General features: G+C 41.1%; 1 protein-coding gene across 1 annotated transcript in view; it reads right to left on the bottom strand.

The window, feature by feature from the left end:
- Window positions 1-21067, bottom strand: part of LOC124279155 (polyphosphoinositide phosphatase-like) — a 51600-nt gene that overhangs the window by 728 nt on the left and 29805 nt on the right. The window contains exons 12-23 of the mRNA XM_046714955.1: window positions 17350-17466; window positions 16568-16703; window positions 16341-16399; window positions 15881-16047; window positions 14817-14958; window positions 11987-12045; window positions 11686-11830; window positions 11078-11174; window positions 6189-6242; window positions 4385-4624; window positions 2198-2277; window positions 1549-1650 (exon numbers count right to left, since the gene is read on the bottom strand). Coding sequence (XP_046570911.1) covers window positions 1549-1650; window positions 2198-2277; window positions 4385-4624; window positions 6189-6242; window positions 11078-11174; window positions 11686-11830; window positions 11987-12045; window positions 14817-14958; window positions 15881-16047; window positions 16341-16399; window positions 16568-16703; window positions 17350-17466 — 1398 coding nt within the window. The remainder of the gene's footprint in view (window positions 1-1548; window positions 1651-2197; window positions 2278-4384; window positions 4625-6188; window positions 6243-11077; window positions 11175-11685; window positions 11831-11986; window positions 12046-14816; window positions 14959-15880; window positions 16048-16340; window positions 16400-16567; window positions 16704-17349; window positions 17467-21067) is intronic.

Here is a 21067-nt window from a genome sequence, read left to right as displayed (position 1 = left end):
TTGTCAACATCGGGTAATGTCCTGTGACTAATGTGTCGGATATATTGTTAGGATTGTGTTAAGTGTTGAGGCCTATAGGGCTGGAGTACATTCTAGAACAAGACTGGCTCTCAGTGACTATCACATGTACAATGTATACTACCCATCACAAGTTTAGACTCTCTAGTGTAAATGTAGCCACTTACTTCAGGCAACTGTTCTAAACTAAAGTTTGCAAAATATTCAATTCTGTTTAAAGGTACTGTTTACACATGAACTGATGTATTGTAAAACAAATTCTTAACGTTGAAAAGATTATTGTCATGAGTTCAATAAATCATAAAAAATCAGTGAAAATTGGCAAATTCCTAACGAAACTTTATACCAAAACGCAGCTGTTCACATGCACGATATTTGCACATGCTTTTCAGCAATTTGATGCATGATCCCTTTGCAATTCATCTGCATAAGGTTTGCAATTGCTTCCTCCAGATTAGTGGAGAAATCAATCTTGGATGTAACAATATATATATATATATATATACAACATACAGTGAGTGTTTTAAGTGAGTCTAATCTTTTGATGGGAAGTATATTACACTGGGAACATTGTTACACAATAAATATCACTGCCACACAACAACGTATATGTCAGCCTAGGAAAACATATTGTTTTTTACTAAACAAATCTAATAAGTCAGACTTATAGCCTTCATATGATAATATCAAATGTGAATGAGCGCCATTTTGAAGACTAACCCATGCCCAGATAACGATACAAATGATGGCATGATATACATGTCAGTAGAGAAGGAGCCATATTGTCAAAACATCCATCAGCAGCTGTATTGTCACAAACAAATATTTACTAACAGCAGTCCTTTGAAACTTCCAATTGTGTAATATCATTAACTAAAATTGTCAGTCTTCAGTCTGGTGGTTCACAAGCCCATTCAGCTGTAACATTCTGTACACTCTGTAGTGACAATGAAATCACAAAATACAAGACAACATTGCTGGGTAAAATGGAAAATGTTTTCTATTGAAGTTAGAACCGTCAATGCTGTAGATGTAGGAGAATACAGAATCTTTGATAATGATTGGCTGATCAGAAAGTTCATCTAGTGGAACCTTACAGTATAATGGGATTTCAGGTCCACCCAATGTATGACTTACACCCAATGTATGACTTACAAAAATACAAGACAACATTGCTGGGTAAAATGATGTATGATTAGAACCCGTCACTTACACCCAATGTAAGACTTACATCCAATGTATGACTTACACCCAGTGTATGACTTACACCCAATGTATGACTTACATATCCAAGCCTGGCTTGACCCGGCTCTGCTTGATACAGACGGTGGACTGACAGGGATTTCAGGTCCACCCAATGTATGACTTACACCCGATGTATGACTTACACCTGAAAGCTTGATGTTGATATGACTTACATCCACCCAATGTATGACTTACACCCAAGTAATGACTTACACCCAATGTATGACATACATCCAATGTATGACTTACACCCAATGTATGACTTACACCCAATGTATGACTTACATATCCAAGCCTGGCTTGACCCGGCTCTGCTTGATACAGACGGTGGACTGGTCGGGGGCACTTGTCTTCGGCTCCCTGAAACCCTGTTGGATCTCCACGTACCTGGTTCAGCGGATTCAAGCAGATTACTATATGACAAGTTCACTTTTCACTGAATGAAACAATTAGACTACTCACTACATTATGAAACATTCACAATGACATTTCCTTCTGATGATGATTTTAAGAAATCTCATTAAAAACTTCATTTACCATTTAGTTTGTGTTTCCAAAAGTGACCGCATGGTTCTAAAAGTTAGTAACAACTGTCAAACAATATCTTATTTCAAAATAGTGGCTTAAAATATAATGAACACTCTTGAACACACTCAAACTCTGGTCAGTTGGATCTTGTAAAGTAAACAAAGGCTTACAATGTAATTATCACTGCCAAACAGCATTGCCAGTCTGGTCAGACCTCATCTCAAACTGAAGGAACATTTCACTATTCCTCAAATAATCATCACAGGCAATTGATACTGTCTCTCTAGTCGGCTAGATCTCATTGCACAATCAGCAATGTTTACATTTCAAATACAAAAGTGTAAAAACCACTGGCCCAACAGAAAATGGCCTTGACTAAAGTTTGTGTATGTGCGTTAAGTCCCACCTCTCGTACAGCTTCTTGTCTCTCTTGTTGAGGTCAGTGATGTCTGTGTTGTACACTTTCTTCATGGACGGGAACAGATCCTGCAAGGAACAATGGACTGTTCAAGTTCGGACAAGTCACATATAATGTGGACCAGCGGACACACCACCTGTCTGGAGAGGAGAACATCTGGGTGTTGATCCTATATGAAGGATGCTAAATGATCATACTTGTTGCTACCCTTCTAGCACCTGACAGGCAGCTTTGTGTTGATCCTATATGAAGGATGCTAAATGATCATACTTGTTGCTACCCTTCTAGCACCTGACAGGCAGCTGGGTGTTGATCCTATATGAAGGATGCTAAATGATCATACTTGTTGCTACCCTTCTAGCACCTGACAGGCATCTGGGTGTTGATCCTATATGAAGGATGCTAAATGATCATACTTGTTGCTACCCTTCTAGCACCTGACAGGCAGCTGGGTGTTGATCCTATATGAAGGATGCTAAATGATCATACTTGTTGCTACCCTTCTAGCACCTGACAGGCATCTGGGTGTTGATCCTATATGAAGGATGCTAAATGATCATACTTGTTGCTAACCTTCTAGCACCTGACAGGCATCTGGGTGTTGATCCTATATGAAGGATGCTAAATGATCATACTTGTTGCTAACCTTCTAGCACCTGACAGGCAGCTGGGTGTTGATCCCATATGAAGGATGCTAAATGATCATACTTGTTGCTACCCTTCTAGCACCTGACAGGCAGCTGGGTGTTGATCCTATATGAAGGATGCTAAATGATCATACTTGTTGCTACCCTTCTAGCTCCTGACAGGCATACTTGTTGCTAACCTTCTAGCTGACAGGCAGCTGGGTGTTGATCCTATATGAAGGATGCTAAATGATCATACTTGTTGCTACCCTTCTAGCACCTGACAGGCATCTGGGTGTTGATCCTATATGAAGGATGCTAAATGATCATACTTGTTGCTACCCTTCTAGCACCTGACAGGCAGCTGGGTGTTGATCCTATATGAAGGATGCTAAATGATCATACTTGTTGCTACCCTTCTTCAGCACCTGACAGGCAGCTGGGTGTTGATCCTATATGAAGGATGCTAAATGATCATACTTGTTGCTACCCTTCTAGCACCTGACAGGCATCTGGGTGTTGATCCTATATGAAGGATGCTAAATGATCATACTTGTTGCTACCCTTCTAGCACCTGACAGGCAGCTGGGTGTTGATCCTATATGAAGGATGCTAAATGATCATACTTGTTGCTACCCTTCTAGCACCTGACAGGCAGCTGGGTGTTGATCCTATATGAAGGATGCTAAATGATCATACTTGTTGCTACCCTTCTAGCTCCTGACAGGCATCTGGGTGTTGATCCTATATGAAGGATGCTAAATGATCATACTTGTTGCTAACCTTCTAGCACCTGACAGGCAGCTGGGTGTTGATCCTATATGAAGGATGCTAAATGATCATACTTGTTGCTACCCTTCTAGCACCTGACAGGCATCTGGGTGTTGATCCTATATGAAGGATGCTAAATGATCATACTTGTTGCTACCCTTCTAGCACCTGACAGGCAGCTGGGTGTTGATCCTATATGAAGGATGCTAAATGATCATACTTGTTGCTACTGACCTTCTAGCACCTGACAGGCAGCTGGGTGTTGATCCTATATGAAGGATGCTAAATGATCATACTTGTTGCTACCCTTCTAGCACCTGACAGGCAGCTGGGTGTTGATCCTATATGAAGGATGCTAAATGATCATACTTGTTGCTACCCTTCTAGCACCTGACAGGCAGCTGGGTGTTGATCCTATATGAAGGATGCTAAATGATCATACTTGTTGCTACCCTTCTAGCACCTGACAGGCAGCTGGGTGTTGATCCTATATGAAGGATGCTAAATGATCATACTTGTTGCTACCCTTCTAGCACCTGACAGGCAGCTGGGCGTGTAGTGCACACTGGTCCACTGACTGATGTAATATTGGTACTGCTTTGTGCATACACTTAATATAGGAGTCCTTATTATCATAAACCCCAGAGCTAAGTCCCAGGAACACTGTAACTAGCAGCATTGTTTGTTACCCCAACCACTCCCTGCTGACCACCTGTATAAGCACTTACCTTGAATGATACATAGTTAGATTCTGCTGACTACCTGTATAAGCACTTACCTTGAATGATACATAGTTAGATTCTGACTCTGAATCGTATGGACTTGATGAGTCTGAGCCGAGGTTGACGTCACCTTCCATGTCCGAGTCGTCAGTGCTGCTCGTGCTGCCCTCTGACCCCTGAGAGGTTATGGACGATGTTGAGTCCTTGCCCGAAATATTGGGATTAGCTTCCTGTCTACAAACCAAGTACCAGAATGCAACACCTGAGAACAATGACCCCCTTCCAACAATGTGATCCTAGCACCACAATTTCCATGGTTTCCATATTTCAGGTGAACCATGTGATAGTTGTAGCACTATGATCACATCGAGGAGCCGGCCTGACATTGGCCTCTGTCACCAATGCTAGAGCAGTAAACTAGAGCCAAACTGTACCTTGATATACAGATAAACACATGACGGTCCTGTGTCATAGTTAAATCTAGGAAGCAAACACTGATGTTGTCGTAGGCTTCTGATGCAATATTGTGTTCACCTCAATAGAATCTATGATGAAGTAATAAACATTCACATCTTAAATATCAAAGAAAGAAATTATTATCCCCTCAGTATCAATTTTTAATTAAAAGAATTTGACAAAATACACAGAAAGGAGTTCATTAGAAACAAGCAAGCAGAGATTTTCAAGGAAGGTAAATAATTAAGCAATGAAATGATATTGTCAGAGTAAAATAGAGTTGTCTTGTCCTCATGACCTCCATTTCAACCAGAGCAGTGTCAGCATGGAAACAACAAACTGAGACGAAGGCAGTCGAGGCAAACTACTGTCTGAGAGTGAGAAGAAACATAATCCTTTCTACTAAAAACACAAGTGCAGCCATGTTTCATGTGACATGTTGTCACATACTATCTGCCTACAAACTACACATTACAGAACTTCTGATTATAGATAATAAAATGTGGACAGGGAAAGATGGTATCACACCATCTAGCACTGTCCACATCTTAATATCTATAATTGGCACATAATCGCCAGCACACAAAGTCAGCGATCTAACCCACTCAGACACTGATTTCCACAAAAATGGAAGTCAGACAACCGGTAGTCTAGACCACAGACTTTGTGTACCCCTCTGATAAGTGTATATGGGCACTGTTCCCATGGATGAAAGCTATGAATACACAATGCCATTTAGAAAGTTGTCCAACTTCCATTTTTGTGGAAACCATGATGGCTGAGCAGGTTAGACGGCCAACTTTATGCGCTGGCGATTAGGTGCCTGACTCTGAGGGTGTGGGTTCAAATCCCGGATGGGACTCAACCCAACAAAAAGTACTAGAATCTGTACTTTACTGAGAAAGTGTATAACCAAATATAACATATGCTAAATTTGACCACTAAATGGCATTGTGCATTCATACTCTGTACATGTTGTTAGGGAAGCAACAGTGTGTGATCAGTGGTATCCATGGTTAATGCTGACATCATAAAATGTATATGTTCGGCTTTTATGTAATATACCTCAATCTACTATCATCACTTGATATGCACAAAATATCTGGGTTTTTTTCTCATATTTTAAATGTTACAGAAATTATCACTGGATAAAACCACATATGATTAATTACAGAGTAAACTTACAATAAAATAATTATTGTTTAAACACAAAAACAGATGATTAATTATTGATTAAGATTAGTATTACACTATCTATTATTATTATGATAACTGGACAACTAGGTGCATGGTGTTTCTGTGCACAGAGAAACTTCACAGCATCACTTCTACTTGCAAGTTTCAACATAGGATCTAGGTGTGTGGAGTTTGGAACAACAGGCTAGTGTTGTCATGGCAACCAACCTGGTAATGAAGGCAAGTTGTGTGCTGCTTTGGTTGCGATGGAATGTGGCCACTCTAGAAACAGCATGAAAACTTCACATGCAGAACAAAACAGAAGGTCAAGTTTGGCAACAAACAAAAAGGCAAATAAAAGCATATAGCTTTTGACAGTAAAAGCTTGACTTAAGAACAAAGCATGTCTTTAAAAGAAACTCCAAAAAGAAATCTTCACAAGGTCAAAACTCATCTGATATCGTTGCTGGTATATGCTATGCATATTGCCATCAATACCGTCATGGCTAATGAAAGTAAAGATCTCACTTTCATCCAACACTAGAGGTGGGTAACACGGAGAGAACAAGAAGTCGGTTGCCAGTATGTCCATCGCTAGTATTAGGGTCAAGAATGTGTGTTGGTTTTGTGTTTACTGAGCAACTGAATTCACTTTTTGATAACTGTATATTGAGGTTTCTTTCAGTGGACATCACTTTTTACATTGGAGGTAATTTTATGCAAAGGGTTCTCCTAAAGGCAATTATATTTTACGAGCCACAGTATTACATACATTGACAGTGAATGTTTGGAGCTACTGAGGGAAATACAAAAATCCAAACATATTTACCAATCAAACCTTTCTGAACATATTGCTCTAATATATTAAATAATCTGCTTCCAAAACAGAAATGTTTGCCAACTTTTCATAGAAACCAACAGACATTCCTCAAGTTTTATATAAAAACATGATTATCTGGGGATTAGCGAGTAAGTATTCATACCCAACAACAGACTCTGACAAAAGGTCATTTCTGTAAAGTTAGGTGTAGTTTCCTGTGTCCCATGTTGTTGTGGTATGATACTCCCTGTACAGGTCTCAAACACAGTCCTTGCAAGCTTTCTTCTTCTCATCATTCATTTGCCATCTTTCCAAAGGAGACCACAGATGTATTCGGATATGTTTCAGAATACATCCGTTGTATCTTAAAGAGTCAGTATGAACCTAATCTGTAGCAGCTTACTCTACTCTGCTATTCCCTGAGTGAAGTTTCTGCACACCGTAGATGCAGGCCTATCATGTGACTAGACACTGGTTTGTGTTCGGATCCTATTCACAGTAGATCCATCATATCTCTAAAAATACTGAAAACTATTTAGAAACCAAAACCAGCAGGACAATTTGCAATAAGAAGTCTTACTTTTAGAAATCAAATTTAGATATTGGCAAAAAGTTGTCTATTTATAAATGCTTAAAAATCTGCCCTTTAGAGTCCCCGAATTGAAGACAGGTTTCCTTTTGAAGAAGACAGAAGAATAAAGAATGAGACGACAAAAATGTAGCAGGGAAAGTTACTTGCTTGATTATTATTGTGTCACATGTGTCAGTATTATTGTGTCACATGTCAGTGCTGTGTACGCCAAGTTGTTTAAGGATTCTCAAATATGACACATGACCTTCACCATCGCAGACTGTATCATAAACATGCAACTCAAATAAACCACCACCACCATGACATTATCAACACAAGACAACATGTGCCATTAGAACACCGAGGCATTAACACAAGACAACATGTGCTGTTAGAACACCGAGGCATTAACACAAGACAACATGTGCTGTTAGAACTCCGAGGCAATTAACACAAGACAACATGTGCAGTTAGAACACCGAGGCATTAACACAAGACAACATGTGCTGTTAGAACTCCGAGGGAATTAACACAAGACAACATGTGCCATTAGAACACCGAGGCAATTAACACAAGACAACATGTGCCATTAGAACACCGAGGCATTAACACAAGACAACATGTGCCATTAGAACTCCGAGGCATTAACACAAGACAACATGTGCTGTTAGAACTCCGAGGGAATTAACACTAGACAACATGTGCCATTAGAACTCCGAGGGAATTAACACAAGACAACATGTGCTGTTAGACAACATGTGTCTCCGAGGGAATTAACACAAGACAACATGTGCCGTTAGAACCATGATGGCATTAACACAAGACAACATGTGCTGTTAGAACTCATAGGGCATTAACACAAGACAACATGTGCTGTTAGAACCCTGAGGGCATTAACACAAGACAACATGTGCTGTTAGAACCCTGATGGCATTAACACAAGACAGCTTGTGCTGTTAGAACCCTGACACATTAAAACAAGACAACATGTGCTGTTAGAACCATGGTGGCATTAACACAAGACAACATGTGCTGTTAGAACCATGATGGTATTAACACAAGACAACATGTGCTGTTAGAACCCCGAGGGCATTAACACAAGAACCACGAGGCAATAACACAAGACAACATGTGCTGTTAGAAGCCCGATGGCATTAACACAAGACAGCTTGTGCTGTTAGAACCCTGACACATTAAAACAAGACAACATGTGCTGTTAGAACCATGGTGGCATTAACACAAAGCAACATGTGCTGTTAGAACCATGGTGGCATTAACACAAGAGAACATGTGCTGTTAGAACCATGATGGCATTAACACAAGACAACATGTGCTGTTAGAACCCCGATGGCATTAACACAAGACAACATGTGCTGTTAGAACCCTGACACATTAAAACAAGACAACATGTGCTGTTAGAACCATGGTGGCATTAACACAAGACAACATGTGCTGTTAGAACCATGGTGGCATTAACACAAGACAACATGTGGTGTTAGAACCCCGAGGGCATTAAAACAAGACAACATGTACTGTTAGAACCATGATGGCATTAACACAAGACAACATGTGGTGTTAGAACCCCGAGGGCATTAAAACAAGACAACATGTGCTGTTAGAACCATGATGGCATTAACACAAGACAACATGTGCTGTTAGAACCATAATGGCATTAACACAAGACAACATGTGCTGTTAGAACCATGATGGTATTAACACAAGACAACATGTGCTGTTAGAACCCCAAGAGCATTAAAACAAGACAACATGTGCTGTTAGAACCATGATGGCATTAACACAAGACAACATGTGCTGTTAGAACCATAATGGCATTAACACAAGACAACATGTGGTGTTAGAACCCTGATGGTATTAACACAAGACAACATGTGGTGTTAGAACCCCAAGGGCATTAACACAAGACAACATGTGCTGTTAGAACCCTGATGGCATTAACACAAGACAACATGTGCTGTTAGAACCATGGTGGCATTAACACAAGACAACATGTGCTGTTAGAACCATGATGGTATTAACACAAGACAACATGTGCTGTTAGAACCCGAGGGCATTAACACAAGAACCACGAGGCAATAACACAAGACAACATGTGCTGTTAGAAGCCCGATGGCATTAACACCAGACAGCTTGTGCCGTTAGAACCCTGACACATTAAAACAAGACAACATGTGCTGTTAGAACCATGGTGGCATTAACACAAGACAACATGTGCTGTTAGAACCCCGAGGGCATTAAAACAAGACAACATGTGCTGTTAGAACCATGATGGCATTAACACAAGACAACATGTGGTGTTAGAACCCGGGGCATTAAAACAAGACAACATGTGCTGTTAGAACCATGATGGCATTAACACAAGACAACATGTGGTGTTAGAACCCCAAGGGCATTAAAACAAGACAACATGTGCTGTTAGAACCATGATGGCATTAACACAAGACAACATGTGCTGTTAGAACCATAATGGCATTAAAACAAGACAACATGTGCTGTTAGAACCATGATGGCATTAACACAAGACAACATGTGCTGTTAGAACCCCAAGGGCATTAAAACAAGACAACATGTGCTGTTAGAACCATGATGGCATTAACACAAGACAACATGTGCTGTTAGAACCCCGAGGGCATTAAAACAAGACAACATGTGCTGTTAGAACCATGATGGCATTAACACAAGACAACATGTGCAGTTAGAACCATAATGGCATTAACACAAGACAACATGTGCTGTTAGAACCATAATGGCATTAACACAAGACAACATGTGCTGTTAGAACCCAGACACATTAACACAAGACAACATGTGCTGTTAGAACCCCAAGGGCATTAAAACAAGACAACATGTGCTGTTAGAACCATGATGGAATTAACACAAGACAACATGTGCTGTTAGAACCATGATGGCATTAACACAAGACAACATGTGCTGTTAGAACCCCGGGGGCATTAACACAAGACAACATGTGCTGTTAGAACCCAGACACATTAACACAAGACAACATGTGCTGTTAGAACCATGATGCATTACCACAAGACAACATGTGCTGTTAGAACCCCAAGGGCATTAACACAAGACAACATGTGCTGTTAGAACCATGATGGCATTAACACAAGACAACATGTGCTGTTAGAACCATGGTGGCATTAACACAAGACAACATGTGCTGTTAGAACCATGATGGCATTAACACAAGAACATGTGCAACATGTGCTGTTAGAACCCAGCTTCTTAGGCATTAACACAAGACAACATGTGCTGTTAGAACCCAGACACATTAACACAAGACAACATGTGCTGTTAGAACCATGATGCATTACCACAAGACAACATGTGCTGTTAGAACCCCAAGGGCATTAACACAAGACAACATGTGCTGTTAGAACCATGATGGCATTAACACAAGACAACATGTGCTGTTAGAACCATGATGGCATTAACACAAGACAACATGTGCTGTTAGAACCATGATGGCATTAACACAAGACAACATGTGCTGTTAGAACCATGATGGCATTAACACAAGACAACATGTGCTGTTAGAACCCCAAGGTATTTACACAAGACAACATGTCCTTTGACAACTAAGATGACATCACTATGTTATGAGCGTACAATGATGGCGAGAACACGGCCACCTGCTGCCATGACATCGTCATCCATGACGACATGTATCCATCCAACGTGTCCTTGGAGGGTACTCACCCGCTCTTGTCCTGCTGGGCTGGGTTGGCGGTAGCAGCAGCGATGCGCCGCAAGGTGGAACGGACTTGGATCACTTGCTCCCTTGGGCATGAAGTCTCTGTGGGTAGGATATCAGAACTTCACAGCCATAAACTACTTGCCAGAAATCATCCACAGTTTTTAGTGGTGATATGGTGACAAAAGCTTTAATCAAAAGCAACTGGATAGCCATTCAGACTACATGTTAGAGATATCCCCAACTCCCAAAGCCATGAGATGAAATTTAGACAGAAGTTTGGAAATCTACATGTGTGGGCAGTTCTCATCGGACTACCACAGAACTAAAGTAATTGTACTTTTATAGCCAATCACAATTTTTGTAACTAGTTGCCATTTCAGTATGCTTGTATGCATGTCAGTTTCATATAAGTGTTTCCAGCATGCCAAGTGTGTCAACAACCAGCGGAGCCAACTAGAAGTACCTGCTGCTGCCAACAGACAACAGACATTTATCGGTGCTTCAATCAGTTGGAGCTACTGCCAATCATTACAAATATACAGGTGACAATCTCTGCTGCCACATAACAACAGTTTACTAAGTAAGGAATAAACTTATGTCTTCATCTCACTTGATGGAGCTTGTCATGGACATGCAGTAGTGATCGTCAAGTGAAGTGAGCTCGAATGGCCGATAGTACTCGAAGAAGGCGTTTACTCTCTCGTCCTTCTCGCCCTTAGTGACTGGCAGCAGGTCGATGGTTGAGGACTTAGATTCTAGAAGTGTCCAAACAGAACATCAGGTAATTGGCAAGTCAAAATTCATTCTTACTAGGTTAGCATAAAAAGGAAACATATTTGAACTTTTATGGCTTTTTTAACTTTGAAAACAGATTTTTAGTTAAACTGGCGAATATGGCAATTGGCACCAACCTTCCTCCGATGAGAGTGGTAGACTATGACACACAGGAAGTTCCCACCATTGAGAATAGCTGTGGAGAATAGAAGATGTCAACAACCATGGGGAATAACGATAAACATGTGATCAAACTGTAAAGGATGGAATATGTGACCAAACTGTAAAGAAGGATGGAATATGTGACCAAACTGTAAAGGATAGAATATGTGATCCATCTGTAAATGATAGAATATGTGATCAAACTGTAAAGGATTGAATATGTGATCAATCTGTATATGATAGAATATGTGATCAAACTGTAAAGAATTGAATATGTCACCAAACTGTGAAGGATGGAATATGTGATCAAACTGTAAAGGATAGAATATGTGATCAAACTGTAAAGGATGGTATGTGTGATCAAACTGTAAAGGATGGTATGTGTGATCAAACTGTAACCAAACTGTAAAGGCTGGAATATGTGATCTAACTGTAAAGGATCGAATGTGAGACCAAACTGTAAAGGATGGAATGTGTGATCAAACTGCAAAGGATAAAATATGTGACTAAACTGCAAAGGATAAATATATGTGACCAAACTGTAAAGGATGGAATGTGTGATCAAACTGTAAAGGCTGGAATATGTGATCAAACTGTAAAGGATGGAATATGTCACCAAACTGTGAAGGCTGGAATATGTGATCAAACTGTAAAGGATAGACTAAGTGATCAAACTGCAAAGGATAAAATATGTGACCAAACTGTAAAGGATGGAATATATGATCAAACTGTAAAGGATGGAATATTTGATCAATCTGTAAATGATAGAATATGTGATCAAACTGTAAAGGATGGAATATGTCACCAAACTGTAAAAGATAAAATATGTGACCAAACTGTAAAGGATGGAATATATGATTAAACTGTAAAGGATGGAATATTTGATCAATCTGTAAATGATAGAATATGTGATCAAACTGTAAAGGATGGAACATGTGATCAATCTGTGAATGATAGAATATGTGATCAAACTGTAAAGGATGGAATATGTGATCAAACTGTAAAGGACGGAACAGGTGATCAATCTGCAAATGATAAAATATGTGATCAAACTGTACAGGATGGAATATGTGATCAAACTGTAAAGGATGGAATATGTGATCAAACTGTATATGATACAATATGTGACCAAACAGTTAAGGCTCAAATGTGTGATCAAACTGTAATGAGATTGTAAAGACTGGAATATGTGATCAAACTGTAAAGGATGGAATATGTGATCAAACTGTAAAGGAATGTGTACCAATATGTGACCAAACTGTAACCAAATTGTGAAGGCTGGAATATGCTCTAACTGTAAATGGTGTGATCAAACTGTAAAGGATGAATCATTGTAAAGACTGGAATATGTGATCTAACTGTAAAAACTATAAAGGATGGTATGTGTGATCAAACTGTAACCAAACTGTAAAGGCTGGAATATGTGATCAAACTGTAAAGGATGGTATGTGTGATCAAACTGTAAAGAATGGTATGTGTGATCAAACTGTAACCAAACTGTAAAGGCAGGAATATGTGATCTAACTGTAAAGGATCAAATGTGAGACCAAACTGTAAAGGATGGAATATGTGATCAAACTGCAAAGAATAAAATATGTGATCAAACTGTAAAGGATGGAATATGTGATCAATCTGTAAATGATAGAATATGTGATCAAACTGCAAAAGATGGTATGTGTGACCAAACTGTATAGGATGGTATGTGTGATCAAACTGTAAAGGATGGTATGTGTGATCAAACTGTAAAGGATGGTATGTGTGACCAAACTGTAAAGAATGGAAGGTGTGATCCAACTGCAAAGGATGGTATGTGTGATCTAACTGTAAAGGATGGATGTGTGATCAAACTGTAAAGGATGGAATGTGTGATCAAACTGTAAAGGATCGAATATGTGACCAAACTGTAAAGGATCGAATGTGAGACCAAACTGTAAAGGATGGAATGTGTGATCAAACTGCAAAGGAGAAAAATATGTTACCAAACTGTAAAGGATGGAATGTGTGATCAAACCGTAACCAAACTGTAAAGGCTGGAATATGTGATCAAACTGTAAAGGATGGAATGTGTGATCAAACTGTAACCAAACTGTAAAGGCTGGAATATGTGATCAAACTGCAAAGGATCGAATGTGAGACCAAACTGTAAAGGATGGAATGTGTGATCAAACTGTAAAGGATGGAATGTGTGATCAAACTGCAAAGGATAAAAATATGTGACCAAACTGTAAAGGATGGAATGTGTGATCAATCTGTAAAGGATGGAATATGTGATCAAACTGTAAAGGATGGAATGTGTGATCAATCTGTAAAGGATGGAATGTGTGATCAAACTGTAAAGGATGGAATGTGTGATCAAACTGTAAAGGATGGAATATGTGATCAAACTGTAAAGGATGGAATGTGTGATCAATCTGTAAAGGATGGAATATGTGATCAAACTGTAAAAGATGACTATGTGATGAATCTGTAAAGGATGGAATATGAGACCAAACTGTGAAGGATGGAGTATATGACACAACTGCAAGAAATGGAAAATGTTGTATTAAAGTGGAACAAAGTGTGAAACCTTCTCAAAGTACAACCTTCGAACAAAGTTTGAAGCTGTTTTAAAGTATGTGTTAATAAAGTGTCCATCTTTCACAATGTGCATCCTTGCATGAAAGTGTGCAGCTTTCTCAGGTAGCAATAAAGTGTGCAACTTGTCAATAAAGTGTTTAGGATTTCAATGTTCAACCTTGCATGACAGTTTGCAGCTTTCTTAATGTGCAACTTATCAATACAATGAGTCTGTGATGGTGTACGCACCTCCTGTGTTTGAGCCGGGTGAAGGTGAGGGCATTCCGGTTGTGCAGGTAGTAGTCTGTCGGCAGTTCCCACAGGTTCAGATCCCCGTCCTTCGGCTCAAACACACCCAGGAACAGATTGTAGGCCTGCTGCTTCTCCAGGTCTGGCGACATCAACACACAGAATATAGATGATACATCATAAACGGAACAAAAGACTACACAGTTTCCTATTGTCTTCCTCATTAGAGAAAGATCTCTATGACTCAGGGAGAAAGTTGACGATTGTTTTATGCAACCAGCCACAATACTCCAGCTGTATGACAGCAGTGTACAATCACTCCAGCTGTATGACAGCTGTGTACAGCAGCTGTACAATCACTCCAGATGTATGGCTGTATGCTGTATGGCAGCTGTGTACAATCACTCCAGCTGTATGACAGCTGTGTACAATCACTCTAGCTGTATGACAGCAGTGTACAATCACTCCAGCTGTATGATAGTTGTGTACAATCACTCCAGCTGTATGCAATCACTCCAGCTGTATGGCAGCAGTGTACAATCACTCCAGCTGTATGACACCAGTGTACAATCACTCTAGCTGTATGACAGCGTGTACAATCACTCCAGCTGTATGACAGCAGTGTACAATCATGTGGTTGTCAGCATGATCTACACTCAACAATGTCAGGGTACGATGGCATGCAATCAGACTATTCATATACACACATATTAGTCAGGTCTTATCATATCAAGCATAAACTACATGGGCCCCATTGTGAAGGTTCCATAGGCAGTATCACGGCCCAGCAGTAATGACACCACCCACACCACAACATGGAATGGTTTAAGCCTGGTTCCTCTCCAGCAAAACATCTCAGTAGTAGGTTTGTTCCATGCTATAACAATAGTCTTACTGAAACCATGACAGTGTAGAGAGGGGCCCTGGCTTGTATGGTTGGCACAATGTCTCCCTGCCATGTCTGCTTCTACAGGAATCAGTTCAGGAAACAGAGTTGGAGGAAAACCTGACTCTTCTGCATCAATCATTACCACAATTCATACATAGGTATTTCCCATACTCACCTGAAAAGGCGTTGCTATAGTAACGGGACAGTGTCTGCATGATGTCCCTGGAGTGGGAAGTCCAGGGTGAGATCTTGCGGTAGCCCTTGATTCGATGCACAAGCTGTGAACCCCCGTACTGCAGTGCCATTGTGTCGCCGTGATCCTCGTACAGATCCTCTAGCATCCTGGACAGACACAACAGCAAGGTGTCAGCCAATACCCAACCGCACTATGTCAGCAATCACAAAACAGCCGCACGCCAACATTAAACAACAGCAACATGTAAGGCGTTTCACAACAGCAAACTGGCAACCATTGCCTCTTACAATACACATTGAACATTTCCACAGTTCCAACCAGTTGTATGCTTGGATTCTGCTTCAGTAAATTTGTTCTCTATTTATTCTTCAAATAAAAGTAGTTCCACAGATGCCACCTCTTATGTAAAAATAAATAAACAAACAGGATATAGGCCCACCTTAGACAGTCGGTGTCGAACTCCAAGTGGGGTTTGTCAATCACATTCAAGGCATATAGCTGAAAAGACGAAAAAGTCATACTGTTATCTGTAATTAGTTACACCCTCCTTAACACTAAATTACTTTTATTGATTATCAGCCTTCCCCATCTCTAAACCTGGGGTCAGATGCCGTGAGAATGATTGTGTCTACAGGGAGATAACTCTGACATGACTGAGGAACTTACTTGATATGCCATGGCACAACGCCCAACTGCAAACTGGGCTGTGTTGGTTCTGTCAAGACAGTCCACACAGTTCGTCCTTACGATGCCAGTCTGGCGTAAACCAGTTGCTGAGCGGTGACCTTGAATACCCTTGAACCTGGAGTGAAGGAAAACACTGAAGTGGCTGTTGTAACAGATACATAGAGGAGCTTCACAATGAAGTCATGTCCATGATGACGTCTTGTCTTAGTGATTTATGTCATCTGTCAGTATATGACTTCATCAGAGGGAATATTTATGGCATGAAATCCATAAAGAAGGGTGGTGGGGAAGCTTGTTGTGAAAGTCCTGGCCTGACCCAGTGACAACTGAGGGCTAATGCCCCACATGGATACAATGCTCGAAGCCCATTCTTGGTGACCCTGCTCTGCAAGTACTGCAAGTCTCTGGGGTACTGTTAAAAGCAGTGTCAAATTCACCGTATTCTCTCAAACCATCATTCTTCAAGATCAGGTAAACTTGGGGAAACTCCACACTGTAAACCACAGTTGGCACAACTATGTTTCAAAATATTTCACTGTAAAAATATCAACTGGACATTTAGAGAGCATTATATTTTGGTTTTCCTACATACTCTGTCATACACACTAGAAGCTAAACTGAGTTTGATATGATGCATCTCTTACTTCAACACTTAGGCATAAGACACAAGTTACTCAATCGATCGGAAACTATAGAAATCATTTGTGAATTATCCAGGATGTTGAAATACACCTGCATCCATGCACAGTAAGATGACTTACTCCTCGTCCTTGAGGACTACCTGTGCCTGGGCCGGGGGCATGCTGAGGAAGAAGCCAGTCTGTTTGAGGCAGTACTTGGCTATCTTGGCGAGGCGGACCAGCACATCGGTGTCCTTCCTGGAACATACATCACATCGTGTCAACCGCAGCTTGTAGCTCGTTTCACGTTTAATGCGTCGGGCAGAAGTATCCCAGATATGTCAGAGCAATCTGTTGACAACCGTGTCTCAGCCAGACAAGCCAGTGGTTGATGTAACAATCAAATACCATGACACATTAACAACACTGTCTCAGCCAGACAAGCCAGTGGTTGATGTTACAATCGAATACCATGACACATTAACAACCGTGTCTCAGCCAGACAAGCCAGTGGTTGATGTTACAATCGAATACCATGACACATTAACAACCGTGTCTCAGCCAGACAAGCCGGTGGTTGATGTAACAATCGAATACCATGACACATTAACAACTGTGTCTCAACCAGACAAGCCAGTGGTTGATGGTACAATCGAATACCATGACACATTAACAACCGTGTCTCAGCCAGACAAGCCGGTGGTTGATGTAACAATCGAATACCGTGACACATTAACAACCGTGTCACAGCAAGACAAGCCGGTGGTTGATGTAACAATCGAATACCATGACATTTTAACAACCGTGTCTCAGCCAGACAAGCCAGTGGTTGATGTTACAATCGAATACCATGACACATTAACAACCGTGTCTCAGCCAGACAAGCCAGTGGTTGATGTTACAATTGAATACCATGACACATTAACAACCGTGTCTCAGCCAGACAAGCCAGTGGTTGATGCTACAATCGAATACCATGACACATTAACAACCGTGTCTCAGCCAGACAAGCCAGTGGTTGATGTTACAATCGAATACCATGACACATCAACAACCGTGTCTCAGCCAGACAAGCCAGTGGTTGATGTTACATGGATACCATGATGACATTAACAACCGTGTCTCAGCCAGACAAGCCAGTGGTTGATGTTACAATCGAATATCATGACACATTAACAACCGTGTCTCAGCCAGACAAGCCAGTGGTTGATGCTACAATCGAATACCATGACACATTAACAACCGTGTCTCAGCCAGACAAGCCAGTGGTTGATGTTACAATCGAATACCATGACACATTAACAACCGTGTCTCAGCCAGACAAGCCAGTGGTTGATGTTACAATGAATACCATGACACATTAACAACCGTGTCTCAGCCAGACAAGCCAGTGGTTGATGTTACAATCGAATACCATGACACATTAACAACCGTGTCTCAGCCAGACAAGCCAGTGGTTGATGTTACAATCGAATACCATGACACATTAACAACCGTGTCTCAGCCAGACAAGCCAGTGGTTGATGTTACAATCGAATACCATGACACATTAACAACCGTGTCTCAGCCAGACAAGCCAGTGGTTGATGCTACAATCGAATACCATGACACATTAACAACCGTGTCTCAGCCAGACAAGCCAGTGGTTGATGTTACAATCGAATACCATGACACATCAACAACCGTGTCTCAGCCAGACAAGCCAGTGGTTGATGTTACATCGAATACCATGACACATTAACAACCGTGTCTCAGCCAGACAAGCCAGTGGTTGATGTTACAATCGAATACCATGACACATTAACAACCGTGTCTCAGCCAGACAAGCCAGTGGTTGATGTTACAATCGAATACCATGACACATTAACAACCGTGTCACAGCCAGACAAGCCAGTGGTTGATGTTACAATCGAATACCATGACACATCAACAACCGTGTCTCAGCCAGACAAGCCAGTGGTTGATGTTACATGGATACCATGACACATTAACAACCGTGTCTCAGCCAGACAAGCCAGTGGTTGATGTTACAATCGAATATCATGACACATTAACAACCGTGTCTCAGCCAGACAAGCCAGTGGTTGATGTTACATGGATACCATGACACACTGACAACTGTGTCTCAGCCAGACAAGCCAGTGGTTGATGCAACAATCGAATACCATGACACATCAACAACCGTGTCTCAGCCAGAAAAATCAGTGGTTGATGTTACAATCGAATACCATGACACATTAACAACCGTGTCTCAGCCAGACAAGCCAGTGGTTGATGCTACAATCGAATACCATGGCACATTAACAACCGTGTCTCAGCCAGACAAGCCAGTGGTTGATGTTACATGGATACCATGACACACTGACAACTGTGTCTCAGCCAGACAAGCCAGTGGTTGATGCTACAATCGAATACCATGACACATCAACAACCGTGTCTCAGCCAGAAAAATCAGTGGTTGATGTTACAATCGAATACCATGACACATTAACAACTGTGTCTCAACCAGACAAGCCAGTGGTTGATGGTACAATCGAATACCATGACACATTAACAACCGTGTCTCAGCCAGACAAGCCAGTGGTTGATGTTACAATCGAATACCATGACACATTAACAACCGTGTCTCAGCCAGACAAGCCAGTGGTTGATGTTACAATCGAATACCATGACACATTAACAACCGTGTCTCAGCCAGACAAGCCAGTGGTTGATGTTACAATCGAATACCATGACACATTAACAACCGTGTCTCAGCCAGACAAGCCAGTGGTTGATGTTACAATCGAATACCATGACACATCAACAACCGTGTCTCAGCCAGACAAGCCAGTGGTTGATGTTACAATTGAATACCATGACACATTAACAACCGTGTCTCAGCCAGACAAGCCAGTGGTTGATGCTACAATCGAATACCATGACACATTAACAACCGTGTCTCAGCCAGACAAGCCAGTGGTTGATGTTACAATCGAATACCATGACACATCAACAACCGTGTCTCAGCCAGACAAGCCAGTGGTTGATGTTACAATCGAATACCATGACACATTAACAACCGTGTCTCAGCCAGACAAGCCAGTGGTTGATGTTACAATGGATACCATGACACATTAACAACCGCGTGTCTCAGCCAGACAAGCCAGTGGTTGATGTTACAATCGAATACCATGACACATTAACAACCGTGTCTCAGCCAGACAAGCCAGTGGTTGATGTTACAATCGAATACCATGACACATTAACAACCGTGTCTCAGCCAGACAAGCCAGTGGTTGATGCTACAATCGAATACCATGACACATTAACAACCGTGTCTCAGCCAGACAAGCCAGTGGTTGATGTTACATGGATACCATGACACACTGACAACTGTGTCTCAGCCAGACAAGCCAGTGGTTGATGCTACAATCGAATACCATGACACATTAACAACCGTGTCTCAGCCAGACAAGCCAGTGGTTGATGTTACAATCGAATACCATGACACATTAACAACCGTGTCTCAGCCAGACAAGCCAGTGGTTGATGCTACAATCGAATACCATGACACATTAACAACCGTGTCTCAGCCAGACAAGCCAGTGGTTGATGTTACAATCGAATACCATGACACATTAACAACCGTGTCTCAGCCAGACAAGCCAGTGGTTGATGCTACAATCGAATACCATGACACATTAACAACCGTGTCTCAGCCAGACAAGCCAGTGGTTGATGTTACAATCGAATACCATGACACATCAACAACCGTGTCTCAGCCAGACAAGCCAGTGGTTGATGTTACATGGATACCATGACACATTAACAACCGTGTCTCAGCCAGACAAGCCAGTGGTTGATGTTACAATCGAAT

Source organism: Haliotis rubra, unplaced genomic scaffold (assembly GCF_003918875.1).
Source record: "Haliotis rubra isolate DU_JTF1 unplaced genomic scaffold, ASM391887v1 Scf247, whole genome shotgun sequence".
Taxonomy (NCBI): domain Eukaryota; kingdom Metazoa; phylum Mollusca; class Gastropoda; order Lepetellida; family Haliotidae; genus Haliotis; species Haliotis rubra.
This window is presented reverse-complemented; position numbering and strand designations above follow the sequence as displayed.